Below are 24745 nucleotides of genomic sequence, written 5' to 3'. Positions count from 1 at the left end.
TCTGCCAGCCAGTTCCATTAAGACAGTCTCCAGAAGACTACCATTAGGCAGTTTAGGAGAAATGCCACTCAAATTGGCTTCACTGAGTATGAAGGAGTATCGGGGTTGGGGGGAAGAGTCAAGTTACCCAAACTCTCTATTCCTCAGTAAGGCAACATGTACTTTTTGACTGCAAATACTGAAGAGCAGAGTCATATGAAGTGCCTGGGATACACCAGCTACAACCCAGCCCACACAATTCGCTCTTCTAATGCTAACCTGTGCACTCTACCTCTTTCTCGTCTATCTCACCGCCGACCTCTCACCCACCTCCTGCCCCTAGCCTGGAACGCCCTCCCTCTTCATATCTGACAGATCACCACTCTCCCCACCTTCAAAGCCTAATTAAAATCCCATCTGCTCCAAGAGGCCTTCCCCAACTAAGCCCTCATTTCCCCTACTCCCTCTCCTTCCTGCTGTCGCCCTTGCATTTGGAGCTGTACCCTTTTAAGAACTTGATATTCACCTCACCCCCAACCCCACAGCACGTATGTACGTATCTGGAATTTATATTAATATCTCTCTCCCCCTCTAGACTGTAAACTCCTTGTGGGCAGGGAACATGTCTACCGATTCTGTTATATTGTACTCTCCCAAGTACTTAGTACAATGCTCTCTGCACATAATATACACTCAGTAAATAAGACTGATAGACGGTCTCTCTCTTCAAAATGCTTATTATAGGTTTGTCTCATCACTGTAAACATGTATAAACAGAAAATTAAAAAATTATAGGGAGGGATGGGTCATGCAATCAGGTGGGAGAATGGGAAGGGTAAATCAGGTTTACTTCTAGAGAACGTCAAGAGGCATCTTATAATATACACACGAAACCAGTAAAAGTCATTTTAAGAACGTGTCTCCATGACGTGAAAAGAGGCACAAAGGAAATAATTAACTGAAACATTTCACTAGGAACGTGCCCTGCAAATGAACAACATATATAGCTGCCACGTGGCCAGGAGGGTAAACACCCCAAATCTCATACTGAATGACCACTCCCTAATTTTTAAGGGACTAGCAGACTCCCAAGAATAGCGTATGGAAATTTAGCATGGCTAGCTCTAAGCCAGACTTTCAAGCATGGTGAGCAACAAAACAATAACACAAAAATCATCTTGTTTGGGCACTAGGGGGAGGAATGGGAAAGGGTGGGGAGAGAGGAGGGTTGGAACAAAAACCTATTATTTATTATTTATTGAGCGCTTACTGTGCGCAGAGCACAGTACTGAGCGCTTGGGACAGTACAAGTGAGCTGATAGGCAAGATCCCTGCCCACCTCAATTGCTCCGTCACTCTGGAGGGGCCGTGATGAACCCCTGTTGCAGAAGGAGGGACTCTTAATAATAATGATGACATCTGTTAAGCACTTACTACGTGCCAGGCATTGTATTAAGCACCGGGGTGGATACAAGCACATCGGGTTGGACAGAGTCCCTGACCCACGTGGGGGCTCACAGTCACAATCCCATTTTACAGATGAGATAACTGAGGCTCAGAGAAGTGAAATGACTTGCCCAAGGTCGGGCAGCAGACAGGGAGGAGCCGGGATCAGAACCCATGACCTTCCAACTCCCAGGCCCGTGCTCTATTCACTATGCCAGGCTCCTACTGGCTCTGGGCCTCAAGGCAGCTGAACACGCTTATCAGTACGTTTCATTTTATCTCTGTCTCTTTCAGTGCTGCCCTAAATACTCAGTGTGGCATCCTCCCCCGGTGACTCACCTCTTTTGTCATAGGATCCACTTCCAGGAGCACATAGCCAGAAGCGATAAGCAGCGTTCCTTGGTCAGTCCGGAGAGAGAAGCACTGAGGTCTCCCGAGAGTTTGAATATCCCTGAATTCCAGGGTCCGCAGTAACTTTAGGTTTCTCATGGCGAATGTATGACTATTGAAGAAAAAAATACACATTTACCTCCAAAAGGCATAGGATTCATGTGAAGTGTCAGAGACACCTGCATTTTTACAACTAAACGGGTTTTCGGAGAGTAATTTAGTTGCCACAAAAGGCTTCTTGCGTCTAAACGTGCCAACAACACATTTATATGCACACTGGCCCCTCGTGTAGGTGGAAGCAGTGAGATGCCAAGAAACGGGGCTCTGGCCTGAGAGTTGGGCGATTTGGACTGTATTTCAGGCTCCAACAGTTGCCCAGGCAAATTTCTGCTCTGAATTCTGGATTTCTTCTTCTGCCAAACTGAGGTAATATCAAGGCTCCCTCTTAGGGGTCACCTGAACCTTATACAACACCTGAAAAAAAAATGTTGAAGTCTACTTTTATACAAAAATAGTACTAATAATTTTTGGATCAAGTTCCATATGATTTTAGGCACACATCATACACCAAATTGGGTTATAAAATGGATGAACAACACAGGAAATGAGACACCTTCCCAAATCCACTTACTAAATATGCCCACATTCAAAGTCCTCCTAAAATCCCATCTCCTCCAACAAGCCTTCCCGGAAGAATTTCCCAGCACTCTTTGGTCAACTCAAGCATTTCCAAACTCATTTGCACCCTCCTCAGCATTCACGGATGCAGCTGTACTCAATTATTTACTCTGATCATTCTGCAAATATTTTCACAGTTGTCTCCCCGCTTAGAATGTAAGCTCCTTGTGGGTAGGGAACGCTTCACTTCCCCAATGGGTGAGCAGCACTTAGGTAAGGATTTTTAAGCTCTGTTGCTTCCCCTTACCTGTCATTTTTAAAAATGCCTGCCTCCTTTGCAAGACTGTAAGCTCCACTGTACTCTCCTAGGCTTAGCACCAAATGGACATTCTGCAAATGCTATCACTACTACTATGAAATCGCATGAAATAAAACATTTCCACTGGGGTCCACTACACTGACGAAACCCAGCGACTTGGGGCAGTAATTACTTAAAATAATTAGGCCTTCCTCAGAAATTCCCCAAAAACCAAATAGAGGGGACTATTTTGATCTGTTTAAAGTTGCCTTGCACATTAACAAATAAGACAATCAACAGTATTTATTATTTATTGCTCTGAGTGCTCGGGATTCAGCATTTGCACTACATTCCTTCTCAGGTTGCTTTTAAGACTTGAGGCCATTCAATAGCATATGCGGATTTTAAAGGATATTCTTATCCTCTTTAACTAGAACTCAGCAGTAAAAACAAACAATTAGAGGAGTCACAATTGTTTGTGTGCTAAGTGTACATGGAATGGAATCATGAAATCTGTGGAAGAGATAATAATGCTTCAGGCCCTCTGTTCAGACTTCAATACTACAAGTTTACATAAGCAAAAATTTTTCCAAACACCAATAATAACCACACAAAATCCCTTTCCTCTAGGATAGCTCCCACTATGTTAACCAGAAAAAAGATGTCAAAAGGATATTTGTAAAAGCCAAGCCCAGCTTAATTTTCACCTTGGCCACAGCATTACCATTAAAAGCAGTTAGAAAACCTCTTCTTGTCCCTCTGTTAGAGCATTTTCAACTAATCAGGAAAGGACTTTCCACACCAAAATGAAGAATTTCTTTTAAAGAGCAAGACAAGGAGGCACTTTGGTAATTGTATAGAATGGAGGAGAATGAGTTCAGGGGGTAAAAAGATGGGCCCAGCGACAGAGTTTACAGGATTTGCAAAGTCACCATCTATTAGTACCAAGCTCAAAAATTAGGATGGGAGGGGAGGAATCCTTTTGGGGGAAGTGAATGACCATATCCCATTAGTTTGGAGATAGAAACTAGTTTTAAATCTATCCCCGGGTGAGCAATATCAGGAACAAGCAGTACTTGACTCTCCTGAGATACCAGAGGAGTCAGCAGTCACCCAAACAAACCAGACCTTGTTTTGGGCAAAGTTATCCGTACAAGACAGGTGGGTCTTCCTCTTGCTGTTTGTGACGGGAGCCAAAGACTGGCTACCACTGCTCAAATAAATGAAGCCTCATGGCCTAGCGGACAGAGCACGGGGCCGGGAGTCGGAGGGACCTGGGTTCTAATTCTGGCTGCGCCACTTGTCTGCTGTGTGACCTTGGGCAAGTCACTGCACTTCTCTGGGCCTCAGTTCCCTCATCTGGAAAATGGGGATTAAGACGGTGAGCCCCATGTGGGACAAGGACTGTGTCCAACCCGATTTGCCTGTATCCACCCCAGTGCTTAGTACAGTGCTTGGCACATAGCAAGCACTTAACATACTACAATTATTATTATTAGCCTCGCTTCCTCCTGGTATCACTGGTGGTGCAGTCCTGTCTGCTTGGGCTCAAACACCAAGGGCCACAAACCATAAATGGGTATTTTAACTGTGGCCTTTCTGTGGCCTCCCTCATATATCAATCAATAACGATAATAATAATAGTAGCATTTGTTAAGCGCTTACTATATGCCAAAGAGTGTTCTAAGCCCTGGAGTAGATACAAGTTAATCAGTTTGGACACAGTCCCTTGTTCCATATGGAGCTCATATCTACACTATTATAATAATACTAATAATGATGGTATTTGTTAAGCACTATTCTAGGCTCTGTGGGACATACGAGGTTATCAGGTTGTCCCAGATGGTGCTCACACTATTAATCCCCATCTTACAGATGAGGTAACTGAGGCACAGAGAAGTGAAATGACTTGCCCAAGGTCACACAGCTGCCAAGTATCTCCCCTGTCTACACTGAACACTTCGACAAATTAGGGAGGGCGAGCAGGAAAAAAAAGTATGCGCGTGCTATTCCATGAACATTGGAATGGCATTCATTCATTCAATTGTATTTATTGAGCTCTTACTGTGTGCAGAGCACTGTACTAAGCGCTTGGGAGAGCATAATATAACAATAAGCAGGCACGTTCCCTGCCCACAACAAGCTTACAGTCTGGAGAACTTGTTGAGCGCTTACTCGGTACCAAGCATTGATCTAAACGCTGGGGTAGGTACCAGTTAATGAGTTCAGACACAGTCCCTGTCCCACATGGGGCTCACGTTCTATGCTGTGTGTCTCCCCTTGTCTATACTGAACATTTCAGATACTAGGCAGCGCGAGAGGGACGAAAAAAGGGGAGAATCATCAATCATTCTTTCATTCATATTTAATGAGCGCTTTCTGTGTGCGGAGCACTGTCCTAAGCGCTTAGGGAAGTACAATAATAATAATGGCATTTATTAAGCGTTTACTAGGTGCAAAGTACTGTTCTAAACGCTGGGGAGGTTACAAGGTGATCAGGTTGTCCCACGGGGGGCTCACAGTCTTCATCCCCATTTTACAGATGAGGTAACTGAGGCCCAGAGAAGTTAAGTGACTTGCCCAGAATCACACAGCTGACAATGGGCGGAGTCGGGATTTGAACCCATGACCTCTGACTCCAAAGCCCGGGTTCTTTCCATTGAACCACGCTGCTTCTCTACAACACTAAACAGTGGCATTTCCTGCCCACAACGAACTCACAGAGTGGGGGGCGGGGGAAACACATCAATAGAAATAAATAAGATTACAGATGAACATCTGAATACAATTTGCAAACGACCTGGAAATAATCGCCCGGCCTATATAAGCATGCGCAAGCAACACGCAGTTGGTCCACACATTTTCTGCAAAAAGCCGATTTCCCCGCCCGGGACGAGGCTGTTGGAGGAGCCCTGAGGGTGAACCCCCTAAAGCCCCCAAGCGGGCCCCCACTTACCTGGTGGCTTTCGCTTCCAAGGGCACGACCCCGTGGAGGGGCGCGCGTTGCCACGATCGCAGTCCTCCCTCCCGCTCGTCCCGAGGCGAGGCTGCGGGGGCAACTGCAGCCCGGCCGATGGATCCGGGGCCCCCCGAATTGCGGGCCTAGGATCTCTTTGTCCCGCGCTAAAAACACGCGCGCTCGTGCTCGTCTTCCTCCTCCTCCTCCCTGAGCCCTCGTCAGGCCCGAATAGAGTGAAACCACACACTCACTCAAGGCCCGAGCGGAAGCCAGACCACGTGACAAGAGCCGGGGGGAGGGGCCCCTCTAAGCCCCGCCCCCTACGGAAAAAGATGACCCGGGGGCGGGGCGTGTGCGCGATTACGTCATCTCGGCAGCCGTTGATTGGCTGTTGGGGTGGTAGGCGGTGACGCGAATGAGAGCCTGACTTCATTCATTCATTCATTCAATCGTATTTAATAATGACGAGGTTGGTTAAGCGCTTATTTATCGAGCTCTTACTGTTCATAGTAATAATGATGATGATGGCATTTGTTAAGCGCTTGCTGTGTGCAAAACACTGTTCTAAGTGCGGGGGAGGATACAAGGGGATCAGGTTGTCCCACGTGGGGCTCAAGGTCTTCATCCCCATTTTACAGATGAGGGAACTGAGGCCCAGAGAAGTGAAGTGACTTGCCCAAAGTCGCACAGCTGACAAGTGGCGGAGGCGGGATTTGAGCCCCTGATCTCTGACTTCCAAGCCCGTGCTCTTTCTCATTCATTCAACGCATTTGGCTGAATGAATTTGGTTCAATGCAGAGCACTATCCTAAGGGTTTGGGACACATTCCCTGCCCACAACGAGCTTACAGTGTGGAAGGGGGAGACGGACATTAATTCATTCAATCGTATTTATTGAGTGCCTACTGTGTGCAGAGCACTGTGCTAAGCTAACAACAGATATGTACATAAGTACTGTGGGGCTGGAAGGGGGGGATGAATACAGGGAGCAAGTCAGAATGATGGAGAAGAGGAATGGGGGGCTTAGTCAGGGAAGGCCTCTTGGAGGAGATGTGCCTTCAAAGGCTTTGAAAGGGGGGAAGAGTCATTGTAGGATTTGAGGAGGGAGGGCATTCCAGGCCAGAAGCAGGACGTGGGCCAGGAGTATTCCTTAATAATAATAATAATGATAGTATTTATTAAGCATTTACTATGTGCCAAACACTGTTCTAAGCACTGGGGTTGATACACGGTAATGAGGTTGTCCCATGTGGGGCTCATAGTCTTAATCCCCATTTTACAGATGAGGTAACTGAGGCACAGAGAAGTTAAGTGACTTGCCCAAAATCACACAGTTGATAAGTGGCGGAGCTGGGATTAGAACCCATGACCTCTGACTCCCAAGCCCGTGCTCTTTCCACTAAGCCACGCTGCTTCTCTAACATTCCTTCCTACCATTTAGGGGCCAGTTGAGCCATACACTGAAGAGGTGGCTGGACAATTCAGTTTTTAAGGTACATTATTTTATATTTTAAAAAAAATTGGCTTGGGGAGAGAGCCACTTATTTTTTTTCCAAATTTAGTACAATGTGTCAATCATTTATTGAGTGCTTACTGAGTGCAGTCCACTGTACTAAGTGATTGGGAGAGTACAATACAACAATAAATGGACACATTATCTGCCCACAGTGAGTTTACAGTCTAGAGGGGGAGACAGACATAAATATAAATAAGTAAATGACAGATATGTACATAAGTGCTGTGGGGCTGGGAGTGGGGATGAATAAAGGGAGCAAGTCAGGGTGATTACCAGTGGGTTATTTCGAGGCTGTGGCAGAAGAATGATGGAAGTTGTGGGCTCTCGCACAGGCTCATAGGGAAATGTGTCCCTAATACCTTCTCTCTTATCCCTCTGCATTCAGGCCCTTCCAGGACATAGATTCTGGAAGGCTGGGCTGTTCCTCCCGTTGTGGGGAACAGGGTTGAGTCCCTGACAAGGATTTGAGGATCCTCGGCCCCGGCTCTTGGTGCATTGTCTGTTACCGTCCTGCTTTTCTGTGTTTCTGTTTTACTTCCTCAACAACTCAGCGTATCACAAACATCACTTTCTCCCCCATAGGAAATTAAACAAATAGCCAGTGCTGGAAGTTAGCCGGCACGGGCTGAAACTCAGCTCTGGCACAAGAAAAAGCCCTGGAACACCTCCTCTTCAACCCAGTTGAGCCACCTGAAGCAGGAGCCCTGCACGTATTGTAAAGACCACAAGGTGTCGCCCTCTGCCACATAATAATAAATTTGGTATTTGTTAAGCGCTACTATGTGCCAAGCACTGTTCTAAGCGCTGGGGGAGATACAAGGTAATCAGGTTGTCCCACGTGGGGCTCACAGTCTTAATCCCCATTTTACAGATGAGGTAACTTTGGCCCAGAGAAGTGAAGTGACTTGCCCAAAGTCACACAGCTGATAAGTGGCGGAGCTGGGATTAGAACCCATGACCTCTGACTACCAAGCCCATGCTCTTTCCACTGAGCCACTTTGCTTCTCTGGCATTTGTTAAGCACTTACTATGTGCAAAGCACTGTTCTAAGTGCTGTGGGGGGGATACAAGGTGATCACGTTGTCCCATGTGGGGCTCACAGTCTTCATCCCCATTTTACAGATGAGGTAACTGAGGCTCAGAGAAATTAAGTGACTTGCCCAAGGTCACACAGCAGACGTGTGGGGGAGCCGGGATTAGAACCCATGTCCTCTGACTCCCAAGCCCATGCTCTTTCCACTAAGCCACGCTGCTTCTGTATATCTGCTTCTTAGCACATATTAAGCACTTAGCAAGTACCATAATTACAAATACTATTGACTGCACTCAGCTTTCCGTGTTGCAGACTCCCTTGCTGGATAATTACATCTTCCCCCCACCCCTCCTCTCTTCACCCTGCTCTCCCCATTCTTTAAATTCCCAACGTGAGTTTTCCGTCATCTCCCCCCATCCCCAGCGGGCTGAACTCCGCTCTCTTCCTTCCTTCAATCAATCAATAGTATGCACACTCCATATGCACGTCACTGTATTAGCCACTTGGGAGAGTACAACACAATTAGTAGACCTGATCCTGGACCTCAAGGAGCATTCGATTTAGCCAAAGTCATTGTGCTGTCAGATATCTATTGTGTCATTTCCTTTCTCCGCAGTTGTTGAATTGCAAGGGATGCTGTGTTGCCTTTGCAACCTCGCTGTGGGTAGAGAATGTGTCTGTTATATTGCACTCTCCCAAGCGCTGGGGACGGTGCTTTACACACAGTAAGCGCTCAATAAATACCATGGACTGACTAATCTGTACTGTTTAAGCACTTTGGTATTCACCCTGTTCCCTGCCCCACAGGTCTTAAGTACATATCCTTATACTCAGCTATTTTCTCTATGTGAAATCTATTTGAATGCCTGTCTCTCCCTGTAGACTTTCAGCTCCTTGTGAGCAGGGATCGAGTCTACCAGATGTATTCAACTGTAGTCTCCCAAATTCTTAGTACGGTGCTTCACACATAGTAAGCTCTCAATATTGGTTTATTGATAGATAAAAGGTCACAGGATCACAAACCAAAGAAAGATGGCTGAACTTGTGAGCACGTGTCCTGATCACAGTAAGGTACTTAACCAGTGCTTTTGGTGTGAAAGTAAGGATTTAGATGCAGAAGATTCAGAGTAATCATTTCAATTAGGTTTTAAAATGCAAGGCAATTACAGAATGTTGTTTCATTTCAACTAATGTCTCAGGAACAAACTGTGCTCAAAGCATGTTTCTTTAGTGCTGTGATGTTTTGGGTAGAAATTCTAATAGTTCATTAATAATGATGCAGTCTTTGTCAGTAAAGAGCTATAAATGATCAGTCCTGGACATTTTTTACTGAGCCCGTTATTAACATGACCAAAGTATAATATTAGGATAAATATCTTTTTCAGTCACCCACTAAATATTTGAATTACATGTCCATATGAGCTATCCATAATGAAATATTCTTTGTTTGGGGTATTATGAAACCCAGTGGTAAGAATGGTGTTCTTAACTGCTATACTGAAGTTGAGATACTGATCTCCACAGAAATTCCACAACTTCCCTGAGTGAGCTAGTAAAATTTAGCTTATGTAACCTCAGTTCTTACTTGTGCAATTTTTTTCTCTTGCCATGTCCCCACCGCCAGCCCCACAGCACCTATGTACATAATCATAATTTATTTATATTCATGTCTATCTCACCCTCTAGACTGTAAGCTTGTTGTGGGCAGGGAATGCAACTATTATATTGTTGTGCTGTACTCTACCAAGTGTTTAGTACAGTGCCCTGCACACAGTAAGCACTCAATAAATATGATTTATTGATAGATATGTCCTTCATGGAAATGAAGAACAATTGGCCTCAACCATTTTATGGCAATCCTGGATGTTTTATTTACAGCGTTTGAGGCTAAAATTTAGGGCAATCTTTATTGTGTAGGTGGGTTTTAATGTAATCAACAATACTTTTCTTCAAAGGCTTTGTTTTCTGAACTGGTTTTTCACTTTTCATTATGTCTAGGAAACTTGGTCATGTCTAAGTTAAGTTGAAGAAACTGCCTGCTTCTTGCCGGACAAGACAACAGAATGGAAAGTCTTGAGGACGAGGACCCTGTCCTTTAAATCATCATCAATAGTATTTATTGAATGCCTTTTGCCTACAGAGCACTGTACTAAACATTTGGAAGAGTACAATTTAAGCGAGACATTATCCCCACCCTCAAGGACTTCACGAGGAAACAGGGGAGACAAGGCAGACACAAATTTTACAAATAGTGGAAATGAGAGGGAACAAAGCTACAACTTGCAAGAGTATGATTTGTTGGGTTGACATGGCAAGACCTGGAGAGATGGAAAATAACTGGGCTATGCATCACAGTCCCTATCATCTTATGGGTAGTGGAAGTAGTAGTAGTATATATTGAGCACTCACAAGGTACTAAGCATTTGCTGGTTGGATAATATGGCCTGGGGTGCGGGAATTAATCGGGGAAAGCTTGTTGGAAGAGGTGGAATTTTAGGAGGGCTTTGAATGTAGGTGGGGAGAGTTGTGGTCTGCTGAGGGAATCAATCAATCAATCAATCAATCAATCGTATTTATTGAGCGCTTACTATGTGCAGAGCACTGTACTAAGCGCTTGGGAAGTACAAATTGGCAACATATAGAGACAGTCCCTACCCAACAGTGGGCTCACAGTCTAAAAGGGGGAGACAGAGAACAAAACCAAACATACTAACAAAATAAAATAAATAGAATAGATATGTACAAATAAAATAAATAAATAAATAGAGTAATGAATATGTACAACCATATATACATATATACAGGTGCTGTGGGGAAGGGAAGGAGGTAAGATGAGGGGGATGGAGAGGGGGACGAGGGGGAGAGGAAGGAAGGGGCTCAGTCTGGGAAGGCCTCCTGGAGGAGGTGAGCTCTCAGCAGAGCCTTGAAGGGAGGAAGAGAGCTAGCTTGGCGGATGGGCAGAGGGAGGGCATTCCAGGCCCGGGGGATGACGTGGGCCGGGGGTCGATGGCGCGACAGGCTAGAGCGAGGTACGGTGAGGAGATTAGCGGCGGAGGAGCGGAGGGTGCGGGCTGGGCAGTAGAAGGAGAGAAGGGAGGTGAGGTAGGAGGGGGCGAGGTGATGGAGAGCCTTGAAGCCCAGGGTGAGGAGTTTCTCGGGGAGGGAGCTATTATTATTATTGTCAATAATAATAATTGTATTGGTTGAGTACTTACTATATGCCAAGTACTGTGCTAAACACTGGGATAGACACAATACAATCAGATCATCAGATCATATGTTGCCAATTTGTACTTCCCAAGCGCTTAGTACAGTGCTCTGCACATAGTAAGCGCTCAATAAATACGATTGATGATGATGATCATCATCATCATCACAGTCCTTGTCCTACATGGAGTTCACAGTCAAAGAGGGGTAGAGAGAATATTTAATCCCCATTCGCAGATGAGGAAAATGGAGGCACTGAGAAATTAAGTGACTTGCCCAAGGTCACCCAGCAGGTGACTGGCAGAACTGGGATTTAGGAGCCAGATCTCCTGACTTCCCGACCCGGGCTCTTCAACTGGGGGATCCACAGGAGCGAGGAGACGAAAGTGGGAAAGGGAGAATGAGGGACCATCTGGTTACAAAAATGAAGCTCCCTCTAAACTGTAAGCTCCTTGTGGGCAGAGAACGTGTCTACCGTCTCTGTACTATTGTTGTACTCCCCCAAGTGCTTAGTACAGTGCCCTGAACACAGTAAACACTCAATAAATGCACTTGATTGATCGTTGTGTGATTCACAATTTGGAAAAGAAAAGGGCTAGGGCTGCTTGAAAGGACATCTAGTGATATGGAGGGTTGTTCTCTAAAAGGATAAATCACATGCTCCAGTTGACCCTAAGCACAGGGCAGAAAGAAAGGTAAAATGAAATTCCCCCAAACGTAGAGGTCTATGGTGTTTTATAATACTGGGTCTTTTCACCCTGACACATACAATCTCCTAGAAGTGGGCCAGTTGGTTGTGAACGAGGAAAAGTCTGGAGGTGGTCACTTGATACGAAACCTCGGGGTAGCTGGCTAGACCGACTCATCCCTCTATACGGTAAGCTTGTCGTGAGCAGGGACTGTGTCTACCAACTCTGTTGTTATGTTTTACTTTCCCAAGTACTTAGTACAGTGCTCAGCACACAGTAAGCACTCAATAAATGCCATTGATTGATCTATTTGATTCCTGAGCCATGCAACTGCAGCTGATGGATTGGGACAGGGCCAAATTTCGTCTGCCGGGTGACCAAATCGCTTTACTTCTCTGGGCCTCAGTTCCCTCATCTGTAAAATGGGGATTCAAACTGTGAGCCCCATGTGGGGAAGCCACGTAACTTAGTGGTAAGAGCACAGGCTTGGGAGTCAGAGGATATGGGTCCTAATTCCGCTCCATCACTTGTCTGCTGTGTGACCTTGGGCAAGCCACTTAACCTCCCTGTGCCTCAGTTACCTCATCTGTAAAATGAGGATTAAGACTGCGAGCCCCACATGGGACAACCTTGTATCTACCCCAGCGCTTAGAACAGTGCTTGGCAGAGAGTACGCGCTTAACAAATACCAGCATTATCATTGTTATGTGGGACAGGGGCCGTGTCCAACCTGATGATCTTGGATCCACCCCAGCGCTTAGTACGGTGCCCAGCATATAGTAGGCTCTTCACAAATAGCAGTTTTTTTTTAAAAAAAAAAAGGTCCAGCACCATTCCCGTGATCCCCTCACAATCTATCTTTTCTGTCAGAAGCTTAGAGGACCCCCCTGAAATCAATGCCTTTACGCGCCTCAAGCACCTCGTCAGGCGGCGGGAAAACTCCCCGTCACGTGATTCCGCAGGTTCGGCCCCCGCGTGCGCACGCGCGCGGCTCCCCGCCCACTCCTCCCCCCCCCCATTGTTTTCGCCAGGCACGTGACTGGCCCGTCCTAGCGACCAAGGGAATTGCGGCCCCCGCAGTTTAAATGGGAAGTGGTGGGAAAGCCCGTCCCGTTACTGGTCTTCAAAGCCGCGGGAAACCCTAATAGCCGGGAGACGGATGGCCGGGCAGGGTGAATTGGGAAGGTTCTGAAAGTCTGAGGGATTTTGCCTCCCAGGACAGGGCCAGTCGAGGGCGGGATTTGCAGGCAAGGACGGGGCCAACCAAGGGTGGAGTTTTGCATCCGAGGGCGGGGTTTTGCATCCGAGGGTGGGATTTTGCAACCGAGGGCGGGGTTTTGCATCCGAGAGCGGGGCCCCGGAGACTAGAAGCGCTCCCGGGGCGTGGAGATCTTCAGGGTTTCGCTGCTCCTTTTGCCGTCCGCTCCTGTCCAAGGGTCGGGAGCGGCCGGTATCATTGGGTAGGTCCGGAGCCTGGTCTGACACTTTATGCAGGGGAGGAGTTCCCCGCGCGGGGTAGAAAAGCAGGTGAGCCCTGCAGCCGCCCCGGGAAAAGGGGGCAAGGTAAAGATCTTGCGGAGCAGAGAGAAGCGGCGTTTGTGAAGGGAGAGACGAGCGCTCCCGGCTCCTAATGCGTGGGACCGATAAAAGGGGCTAACCTCTGTCTCGATCCGTTCCGATTGCAGAAGGAGAAGGGATGGAAGACGCCCCGGCTGCGATTTCAAGCGAACGAGAGCCACCGACCCCAGATCATGCTGCAGATCGCGTGCATGGGGGCGAAACCGACCCCCACAGAGAGAGAGACCCCTTCTCTTGCCTAAAGGAACTGGAAAGTGTCGCCCCCCGCAAATCTAGCAAAGAAGACAAGGAGCCACCCCCAAAGCAACTTTGTGGATATTTAAATAAGTTTGGTGGTAAGGGGCCAATCAAGGGCTGGAAATCGCGTTGGTTCTTCTATGATAGGAAAAAATGTCACTTATATTACTCCAGGACTGCCCAGGATGTTAATCCCTTGGGTAGTATCGACCTCTCCAGTGCTGTCTTTGATTGCAATGTCGAAGCAGAAGCAGGAACCTTTGAAATCAAAACTCCAAACCGAATTTTTATCCTGAAGGTATTTTTGACTTCCTGTGGATTTTTTGTCCTTTGATGTTAAGGGTTTGAACATGGTAATAGCAAATAATAAGAAATAATTGGGGTATTTGTAAAGTGCTTACTATGTGCCAAGCACTGTGCTAGGCACTGGGGGTAGATACAAGATAATCAGGTCCCACAGGGGGCTCACGGTCTGAGTAGGAGGGAGAAAAGGTGTTGAATCCCTCATTTGCAGGTGAGGCAACTGAGGCACAGAGAAGTGAAGTGACTTGCCACAAATTACACAGCAGGTACATGGCAGAGGCAGGATTAGAACCCAGGTCCTCCGACTCCCAGGCCCGTGCTCTTTCCACTGGGCCAGGCTGTTTCCCAGAACTTGAAGTGTGTCAAATTTATTGTCTGCTCTGGGATGAATGGTTAGCCTTTATTTTTTGGTTTGTTGGTTGAAAAGTGTAAGTTTAGCCAATGTCTTTGGAACTTGAGAGACATAGTAGGTGTTGAAACACGAAGTAATTTCATCATTTGCTGTAAACCAGGTTTTGAGCTCATTCCCCGAGTGTCCATTTTGGCCAACGAGTAGGTATTTTCTGCTTTAAAACTGATCCACGAGAGGTTTAGGGAAGGGCATTCGAGCCCTAAATGCCATTTTTTTTCTCCCAGTTTCCCTGTCCCATGTGTCTCCGTGTCTGGGTCTCCTCCAGACCAGGAATGCGACAACGTGAAAACTGTTTTCTCATTTAAAGCAATTTCCCTTTGAGGTTGATCCTTGATCCATGAGGTTCACTGGGCAACACCGTACTCTTCTGTGTGGATGATGGAGGACCTGCGGAATTCTCCACAGGCTTGCTCTGTCCATCCTTCTTAGGGCTGGAGCGTGTGATATTTTAGAATTGTAACCCATGCCCCGAAGGAATGTCAGTCCTGTAAAGAAATCTTTAACATGTTGTCTTTTTCCCTTGACTGCAAGCAGCAACTTGCTCTACGGAGGTCAAATATTAAAACCTGATTTCTGTGGCCTGTTAGGCAATCAACAGACAGGCGATGATGTATTGGTTGCAGCAGCTTCAGATTAAACGTTGGGAGTACTGTAGAAGCCAGATGGGAATTCCTGCTCTGAGTACTGCTGATGCCGCTGGGCTGGAGAGTGAATCTCAACTGCAAATCACAATAGGTATCCAATCTCAATCAATCACAGAGCTTTATTGAGCACTTACTGTGTGCAGGGCACAGTATTAAGTGCTTGGGAGAGGACAATAGAGTAAGTAGGCACTGTCTCTGCCCCCAAGGAACTTATACTCTAATGGGGACAGAATAATAATTATGGTACTTGCTAAGCACTTACCATGTGCCAAGCACTGTTCTAAGTGCTGGGGAAGATTCAAGTTACAACATGGATAGTAAACTAAATTGCAGGTAATAATAATAATAATTGTGGTGTTTGTTAAGCGCTTACTAGGGGCCAGGCACTGCATTAAGTGCTGGGGTGGATACAAGCAAATCAGGTTGGACACTGTCCCTGTCCCACATGGGGCTCACAATCTCAAGAGAGGGAGATATGTGATGTGGGGGTGAGGGGCAGGTGGGTATGTGTGTTTGTACTCTCCCAAGCGCTTAGTACAGTGCTTTGCACACAGTATGCACTCAATAAATACCATTGAATGAATGACTGTCAGTGCTTAGCACGTACGAACTCAAGTGCATGGGTGAAGCAGTACGAAGGGAAAACACAACCCACAACTCTCCATAATTAAGGGTTTTTTTGTTGGGTTTTTTTTAATGGTACTTGTTAGCACTTATGATGTGCCAAGCACTGTACTAAGCACTGGGGTAGATACAAGCTAATCAGGTTGGACAGAGTCTATGCCCCACATGGGGCTCACAGTCTTAATCCCCATTTTACAGATAAGGTAACTGAGGCCCAAAGAAGTTAAGTGACTTGCCCAAGGCCACACAGCAGACAGGTCTTGTCTTTGGCACCCTGAGCCCAATTCTCTCAGTGCCTAAATCTAGTGTCTGGTGGTAAATCAGGTATTTCAAGATGTCTAAGCCACCTAGCCATTTTTTAAATTGTGATCTGAAGGAGTAAGTGTTCCTCTCAAAGTGCCTTACTTAAAATCAAGGAGTAAACTTGAGACATTGGGTTAATTGGATTTACTCCCGGAATTTTAAAGCTAAAAGGGATGCTAAAAGTACTGCAAGATATAACTTGTTCTAATTCACTCGTTAGTATTGATGCTGAAACTAGAACCTAGAATTCAAGAGCATTTTTAAAATGTCCATTCTAATACGGTACATAAGGTTTCTGGTTCTCTTCAAAATGTCCATCGTGCACCATAAAATGCACAGTCAGTTTTCATGCCTTTTTGCCTAGTGTGCATACATTTAAATAATTTTGACCCTAACCAGTCAAATGACCAAGAGGAATCGCTCAATCTGAATCATATGGGCCAATGAGAAAATTTCATATTGCTTTTTGGTTGGCTACAATATTAGAGAAACACACACTCAATCAAATTCTTGAATGTGAAGTGGTGAGGAAAACAATGTTTCAAAATCACTTCTGAGAATAAGGGAATGCTATTTCTTGAGAGGAAACCTTCCTGTTACTCAGTGGCCCTTTCTGAAGAGGCTGTTCCTCTGGCCATATTTATGCCAATGTCATTCTCACCACCCCCACCCACCTCATGTCTGACTAGATGATGGCGTTTTGAAAGTCTTAGGATAGCTTAATTCCCAGGTCAATTATAGGGATAAAGTAGAAGAATTGTAGAATGAGAATATTGCTTGCGATTCCCATCCATTTCCCTACTTTGCTTTCGAATTCATGTTTTCCGTGCGCAATCAAGCGAGTCTCTGCTTGTATGTGGTGTTGGGTTTGCATACTATTCATGTGTCACTCGTGTTCCATTATTACGGTCTCCGTCTTCATCGTTAGGATGGGTCCTCCTTGTGTTGCTTTCGCTCTCCTTAAGTTCCTTCGTAGTTATGGAACATACATTTTAGGTCTTCAGAATATGTGGCTGTTCCCTGCTTGCCCCAGCGAGACATTTCCGTATTAAATAAGGCTCTTCCAGAGTCTTCAGATGCTTGGAATTTCTGTTTCAGCAAGACCTTTCCCCCTTGATAGTTCTCTCAGAGCTTTTAAAGTTTACTTATTCAGTCTCCACCCTTCCTTTGAGGAAATAGTGCCCACAGCTGGCAGAGACTATTTGACTGAAACATGACTTTTGGCTCTATTGACTTAACTTTGTAAAATCATGATTGTCATTATTGTGAGATCCTCCAAAGTAGCCTAATCTGTGTATATACAGTTATTGCTATTAAATAGTCCTACATCCCAATCATATTTGCATTGTGTGCATTAGCCTCAGGATTTATGAATTATTGACTCTACTTCTCTGAGAGGCCAAAGTTCCTGGAAAGAAGTTAAGTTCATTCATTCATTCGTTCAGTCGTATTTATTGACTGAATCAATAAATCAACGCCAACTCTCTCCTCCACCCCCTCCAATCTGGCTTCTGTCCCCTACATTCCACGGAAACTGCCCTCTCAAAGGTCACCAATGACCTCCTGCTTGCCAAATCCAACGGCTCTTACTCTATCCCAATCCTCCTTGACCTCTCAGCTGCCTTCGACACTGTGGACCACCCCCTTCTCCTCAACACGCTATCCAACCTTGGCTTCACAGACTCTGTCCTCTCCTGGTTCTCCTCTTATCTCTCTGGCCGTTCATTCTCAGTCTCTTTTGTGGGCTCCTCCTCCCCCTCCCATCCCCTTACCGTAGGGGTTCCTCAAGGGTCAGTTCTTGGTCCCCTGCTGTTCTCTATCTACACTCACTCCCGTATTGAACTCATTCGCTCCCATGGCTTCAACTATCATCTCTATGCTGATGACACCCAAATCTACATCTCTGCCCCTGCTCTCTCTCCCTCCCTTCAGGCTCGTGTGTCCTCCTGCCTTCAAGACATCTCCATCTGGATGTCTGCCCGCCATCTAAAACTCAATATGTCCAAGACTGAGCTCCTTATCTTCCCTCCCATACCCTGCCTGCTCCCTGACTTTCCCATCACTGTTGATGGCACTACCATCCTGTCTCACAAGCCTGCACCCTTGGTGTCATCCTCAACTCTGCTCTCTCGTTCACCCCTCACATCCAATCCGTCACCAAAACCTGCCGGTCCCACCTCCGCAACATCGCCAAGATCCGCCCTTTCCTCTCCATCCAAACTGCTACCCCGACTGGATTACTGCATCGGCCTCCTCTCTGGTTTCCCATCCTCCTGTCTCTCCCCACTTCAGTCTATACTTCACGCTGCTGCCCGGATCATCTTTGTGCAGAAACGCTCTGGGCATGTTACTCCCCTCCTCAGAAATCTCCAGTGGTTACCAATCAACCTACGCATCAGGCAAAAACTCCTCACTCTCGGCTTCAAGGCTCTCCATCACCTCGCCCCCTCCTACTTCACCTCCCTTCTTTCCTTCTACAGCCCAGCCCGCACCCTCTGCTCCTCTGCCACTAACCTCCTCACTGTGCCTCGTTCTCGCCTGTCCCGCCGTCGACTCCCGTCCCACGTCCTCCCCCTGGCCTGGAATGCCCTCCCTCCGCACATCTGCCAAGCTAGCTCTCTTCCTCCCTTCAAAGCCCTACTGAGAGCTCAGCTTCTCCAGGAGGCCTTTCTAGACTGAGCCCCCTCCTTCCTCTCCTCCTCCTCCCCATCCCCCCAACCTTACCTCCTTCCCTTCCCCACAGCACCTGTATATATGTATATATGTCTGTACCTATTTATTACTCTATTTTACTTGTTCATATTTATTCTATTTATTTTATTTTGTTAATATGTTTTGTTTTGTTGTCTGTGTCCCCCTTCTAGACTGTGAACCCGCTGTTGGGTAGGGACCGTCTCTATATGTTGCCAACTTGTGCTTCCCAAGCACTTAGTACAGTGCTCTGCCCACAGTAAGCGCTCAATAAATACGATTGAAAGAATGAATGAATGAATTGAGCGCTTACTGTGTGCCATGCACTGTACCAAGCACTTGGGAAAGTATAATACAACAATAAACAGTGACATTCCCTGCCCACAATGAGCTTACAGTCTGGGGGGGAGGTGGCAGACATCAATACAAATACATAAAAATACAGATATGTACATAAGTGCTGAGGGGCTTGGGGTGGGGGAGGAGAGCAAAGGAAGCAAATCAGGGTGACGCAGAAGGGAGTGGGAGATGAGGTAAAGTGGGGCTTAGTTTTGGAAAGTCTCTTGGAGGAGAGGCTTTGAAGTGAGGGAGAGTAATTATCAGATTTGAGGAGGGAGGGCATTCCAGGCCAGAGGCAGGACCCTGGCTGATCCAGGAGAAATAATAACTGTGAATAACCTTGATCTTTTCAGGGCTTTTGATTCTGTTCTGCATGCTATATTCATTCGTTCTCAAACAGCCAGTCAGTATCAAGTTGAGAAAATGTAATCAGAGGTGCCCAAGAAATCCAGATATTGTTGGACATTTTAATCAATGCCCTAGATGATGGAATTAAAACATTAACCTTTAAATTAGAACTCTATAGCAAGGTTAAGTATCTTGCCCAAGATCACCCAGTAAATTAGTAGTAAACTTGGAGCTAGAATCCAGTTCAGTATTTTGTTTTCAAAGTTAGGTGTCCACATTTAATTTAGTATAGTAGTTCCAGGAGGCTCCTGTGAATTTTATCTTTTTAATCTTTGTATTAAATCACCAGGCAATTCAGAGAAAGTTCACTTAGAGAGCCTTTCTTCAAAAAAAAAAAAACAACGAACTGTAGCATGAGCTGCCTTTTATGAAACCTAATTGTAATAATTTTTCTGCCTTTGTTTCACACCTTTTTTTTTCCTTTGGTCCTATAGAAGCTGCTGAGAATGAGGAGCTCTGGTGCCCTGTGAAAACACCAACTGATGTAGTAGGCCTAGGAGCTGCTTCTCTACCTGCTCCTCAGATGTCCGTTGCCTTTCCAAACATTTCCCTCAAACACCTTGGCACTGAAATACAGTAAGTATTTTGGGGCGCACCTTGGTGTTCTGCCTTCTCAGCATTACAGCTGACTCTAAAGTCATTCTCTCTCACGGCTTTAATTACCATCTCTAGGCTGGTGATTCCCAGGTGTACCTCTCCGGCCCCAACCTCTCTCCTCCTCTGCTGTCTTGCATTTCCTCCTGCCTTTGGGACATCTCTACTTGGATGACCCACTGACACCTCAAACTTAACATGTCCAAAGCAGAACTCTTCATCCTCCCAACCAAATCCTGTCCTCCCCAAGATTTTCTTGTCACTGTAGACGGCACCACCATCCTCCCTGTCTCACAAGCCAGTTACCTTGATATTATCCTCGACTCATCTCTCTCGTTCAAGCCGCATATTTAGTCCGTCTCCAAATCCCGTCGGTTCAACCTTCAGAATCTCTAAAATCCGCCCCTTCTTCTCTGTCCAAATTGCTTCCATTCTGATTATTGTTATTATTGTGGTATTTGATAAGCGCTTGCTATGTGTCAGGCACTGTACTAAGTGCTGGGGGTAGATACAAGCTAATCAGGTCCCGCATGGGGCTCACAGTCTAAGTAGGAAGGAGAACAGGTGTTGAATTCCCATTTTGCAGATGAGGGAACTGAGGCACAGAGAACTTGCAACTTGCCCAAGGCCACGCAGCAAAGTGCTGATAGCACTTATCCTATTCCACCTTGGCTACTGCAACAGCCTTCTCGCTGACCTCCTTGCCTCCTGTCTCTCCCCATTCCAGTCCTTACTTCACACGGCTTCCCAGATCATTTTTCTTAAAAAATGATCAGTCCATATCTTCCCACCCCTGAAGAACCTCCAGTAGTTGCCCATCCACCTTCTCATCAAACATAAACTCTTTACCATGGGCTTTAAAGCATTCAATCAACTCTCCCCTTAATGCCTCACCTCACTAATATATTACAGTCCAGGCCACACACCCCACTCCTCTAACTCCAACATATTTCCTGTACCTCAGTCTCGTCTCTTTCACTTCCAACCCCTTGCCCCCGTCCTCCCTAACACCAGACTGATCCTGGAGGCAACTTGAGTAACTGCAGAAAATAATTTAAAATAATCATTTATTATTAATAATAATAATTATTATTATGGTGTTAAGCACTTACTGTGTGCCAGGCACTGTACTAAATGCTGGGGTGGATACAAGATTAGACACAGTCCCTGTCACATAGGGCTCACATTCTTAATCCCCATTTTACAAATGAGGGAACTGAGGCCCAGAGAAGTTAAGTGACTTGCCCAAGGTCACAAAGCAGACAAGTGGCAGAGCTGGTATAAATAAATACCCTAAATGAATTGGGCTGCGTTATCCACTAAGGTATCGATAGCATAATTATTTGAAATTATTACTTTCTTCAGTTACTCAAGCTGGCTCTGTTACCAGTTCAGTATTACAATAATGATTGAGCATGTAATGTGGGTGGAACAGTGCATACAAAGATGTATATGTACAGTCAGTTCCATAGTGTGGGTGTTATGTCCTGTAGATTGTAAACTTGTAGGCAGGGATTGTGTCTTCCAACTTGGTTGTATTGTTCTTTTCCCAAGTGCTTAGTACAGTGCTCTGCACATAGTAAGTGCTCAATAAATAGTGTCGATTGATTACGCTCTTAAAGAACCCCAGAGGAGGGGGTGTTGCATTATGCTGTTTAGGGCCTGACTAATGTTTCTTGTGACACCAGATTTATTTTTCCCAGGCACTGTGGATAGAACACTTCCTAATTCTTCAACAGAGGTTGGTCGCAAGTGCATAGTGAAATCATGCATTATGGCCAAGTTTTTTTATTTGTGTGTGTGTGTGTGTGTGTGTGTGTGTGTGTGTGTGTGTATTTAGAGAGAGTGCAAGAGTGTGAGCTGTCCTTGAGTGCAGATGTGACTGAAAAGACCAATACCTTTCTGAAAAGAGTGACACGCACGATCCAGGCAGCAGAGTGAAGTATGGACTGGAGCTGGGGGCTGGGAGGGAGGAGTGGAGGATTGGCGCTGGAAGCCTTCCCTGATTTATGTCTCATCTCCCCGCCTTATTCCCCTAACTCCCTTGTCATCTATGGCCTTGAGTCCTCACCCCCTAAGCATTTAGGTACTTACCTTTCCCCTCCTCACCACAGCACTTAAGTACATGTATTTACACTCTGTTGCTTCCCCCTACCTGTAATTTATGTTAATTGTCCATGTCCCCAGATAGACCATAATCCCCTTGAGGGCGGGGACCATGTCCACTCACCCTGACCTACTCTCCCAAGTGCTTAGTGCAGCGCTCCACGTGCAGTTAAGAGCTCAATAAATGCCACTGATGGATTGATCGATTGATCGCCACTGAAACTGGTACCATCCTGTGACTGTTTGATTTTGTACCCCAAAGAGAGTGGAAGCTACCTAGCTGTGCACCACTACAGGTAGGCTGTTAGGCTTTGGAAGACTGCCAAATACCTCACCCTTCCCTCGGAGACTGAGTCACTCTGAATGAGCAGGTTTCAGACACACAGATTATTTGGTCATAAACAGATAAGTAGTTTGGCTTAAAGGTCTCATCAGCTACACTGCAACTGCATTCAAAACTAGGTCCAGGAATGAACCCCCGATCTTGCTCTTGGTCCTAACCTAAAATTGAGGGGTTCCTGCCCCCTGGATCACTGCTCAACTGGATTTTAGCAGTTCCTCTCTGGGCACTCTGTCCCTAGTTAATTCACCCTGTGGAGACGCAATCCCTTCTGGTGAATACCAGTTGAATACTTTCTTCCTTATCGAAAGCCTTGCTGTTTCCTCATTGTTCTGGATTTTTTTTTCCTCTCCTCTCTAGACCCCCTTGTCTAGTTTGTCCCCTGTAATTGACTGTGCTCCAGATGAAGACATTTTTTTAAGGTATCTATTAAGCACTTACTATGTGCTAGACACTGAACTAAGCACTGGGGCCAATACGAGCTAATCAGATTGGACACCATCCCTGTCCCACTTGGGGTTCATAGTCTTATTCCCCATTTTCCAGATGAGGGAACCGAGGCCTAGAGAAGTGAAGAGACTTGCCCAAGGTCACACAGCAGACAAATGGCAGAGTTTGGGATTAGAACCAGGTCCTGACTCCCAGGGCCGTGTTCTATCCACTAACGCCACGCTGCTTTGACGTTCCATGTAAAATAACTTTCCCTCTGGGATGGGTCCTGAGGAGTGAGTGCCTTGGAATTGTCTGGCAATTTTCACCTATCTATAAGAGGGGCTGGCTTAGCTTGGTCAGTTGCGCTGCTTCGATTCTATACTGTACTCTCCCAAGTGCTTAATACAGGGCTCTGCACACAGTAAAGCCCTCAATAAATACTCGCCTCAGACAGGAAAACTTGGTTCAGGAATTTCTACCATTGGTCAACTGTTACTGGTCAAGCAACTGGCTGTTTGCCCATTAACTCTTTCTCGGGGAGAGGTGGTGGTGGTTGGTGGTAGGAGTTGGGAGCTGATTGGAGAGCGTTTAGATCAGGTTGACTTGGAAATACTACCCCAACACTTAGAACAGTGCCTGACACCTAGTAAGCACTTAATGAATACCATTAAAAAAGAAAAAAAATTGCCATCCCGGACTAACTCTATTCACTTTAGAGTTTCTATTGATTGGTTTCTGTAATCAAAGAGCTGCTGAAACTTGAGTAAGTGAAATGGTTTTGTGGAGGGAAAAAGAACAGTGGGTCTAGTTCATAGCCCATGCAAATTCACATGGAATTAAATTGTATACAATATGCTGCAGGAATGGAGATTCAGATCGGGTGGATGATAGAGACAAAGTGTTAGAATTTGTAATAACTCTCACTCTGTGAAACAGAAAGTCTCCTGAAATCCCAGTTTTAGCCATTTCTGGCAACTTTAATCTGTGGATTACTGATGTGTAATGGGTGGGATGAGATAATTTCCTTGGGACTATAGATTGTAAACTTCTTGTATCCTCTCCCAAGCGTTTAGTACAGTGCATTGCACATAGAAAGTGCTCAATAAATATGATTGATTGAGGTACAGAATCAGCAGTTTATAGGCCCCCTGTAAATCCCTTCAATGTCTTTTCAGAGCAGGGGTTACCCTTCTTCGTTCATGAAATAACCCAAGAAACATTTAAGAAGCTGGAAGGAATTTTTAAAGGCCTACCCAGCATTTTGATTCTTCCTTTTATTTTTTGTTGGGGTTTTTTTCATTGTCCTTGTTAGGAAAAGAAAAGAGGGGCTATTACTGATTGTTGTATGAGCCCTTCCTACCAATCTGTAATTTTTTTATTTGATTATGACTCAACTTGTAAAGTGAGTTCTAAAAACAAGGCTATGTGTACACATCCTGTAAAATGCACTACACCCTTTTTCCTTATTCCATTTGGCTTTCTGCCATAACGCTATTGCCCTTCCTTTGCTCCTTAAGAATACCCATAATAGATATTTTAGATTATAAAGCTGATCATCCATGCTATCTTCGAAAACAAGGCAAACTCTTACATTTTTTTC

At 45.7% G+C, this 24745-nt stretch overlaps 2 protein-coding genes across 6 annotated transcripts in view; one reads left to right on the top strand and one right to left on the bottom strand.

Moving 5' to 3' along the window:
* The window catches only part of ELP1 (elongator acetyltransferase complex subunit 1), a 55966-nt gene extending 50021 nt beyond the window's left edge, over positions 1–5945 (bottom strand). Inside the window, exons 1-2 of the mRNA XM_038769598.1 lie at positions 5688–5945; positions 1765–1927 (exon numbers count right to left, since the gene is read on the bottom strand). Coding sequence (XP_038625526.1) covers positions 1765–1914 — 150 coding nt within the window. The 5' untranslated portion in view covers positions 1915–1927; positions 5688–5945. The remainder of the gene's footprint in view (positions 1–1764; positions 1928–5687) is intronic.
* Positions 5946–13265: 7320 nt separating this feature from the next.
* TBC1D2 (TBC1 domain family member 2) overlaps positions 13266–24745 on the top strand; it is a 45032-nt gene continuing 33552 nt past the window's right edge. For 4 of the 5 annotated variants that reach the window (XM_038769786.1, XM_038769789.1, XM_038769785.1 and 1 more), the window contains exons 1-4: positions 13266–13306; positions 13820–14247; positions 15252–15399; positions 20108–20249. In XM_038769786.1, the coding sequence (XP_038625714.1) occupies positions 13294–13306; positions 13820–14247; positions 15252–15399; positions 20108–20249 (731 nt within the window). In that variant the 5' untranslated portion in view covers positions 13266–13293. Of the gene's footprint in view, positions 13307–13563; positions 13595–13819; positions 14248–15251; positions 15400–20107; positions 20250–24745 lie in introns of those variants that run through there. The other variant, XM_038769788.1, reaches the window with a different exon arrangement.

This window comes from Tachyglossus aculeatus, chromosome X4 (genome assembly GCF_015852505.1).
Source record: "Tachyglossus aculeatus isolate mTacAcu1 chromosome X4, mTacAcu1.pri, whole genome shotgun sequence".
NCBI classification, from domain to species: domain Eukaryota; kingdom Metazoa; phylum Chordata; class Mammalia; order Monotremata; family Tachyglossidae; genus Tachyglossus; species Tachyglossus aculeatus.
The sequence above is the reverse complement of the archived record's forward strand: the minus strand, read 5'-3'. Positions and strand labels throughout refer to the sequence as shown.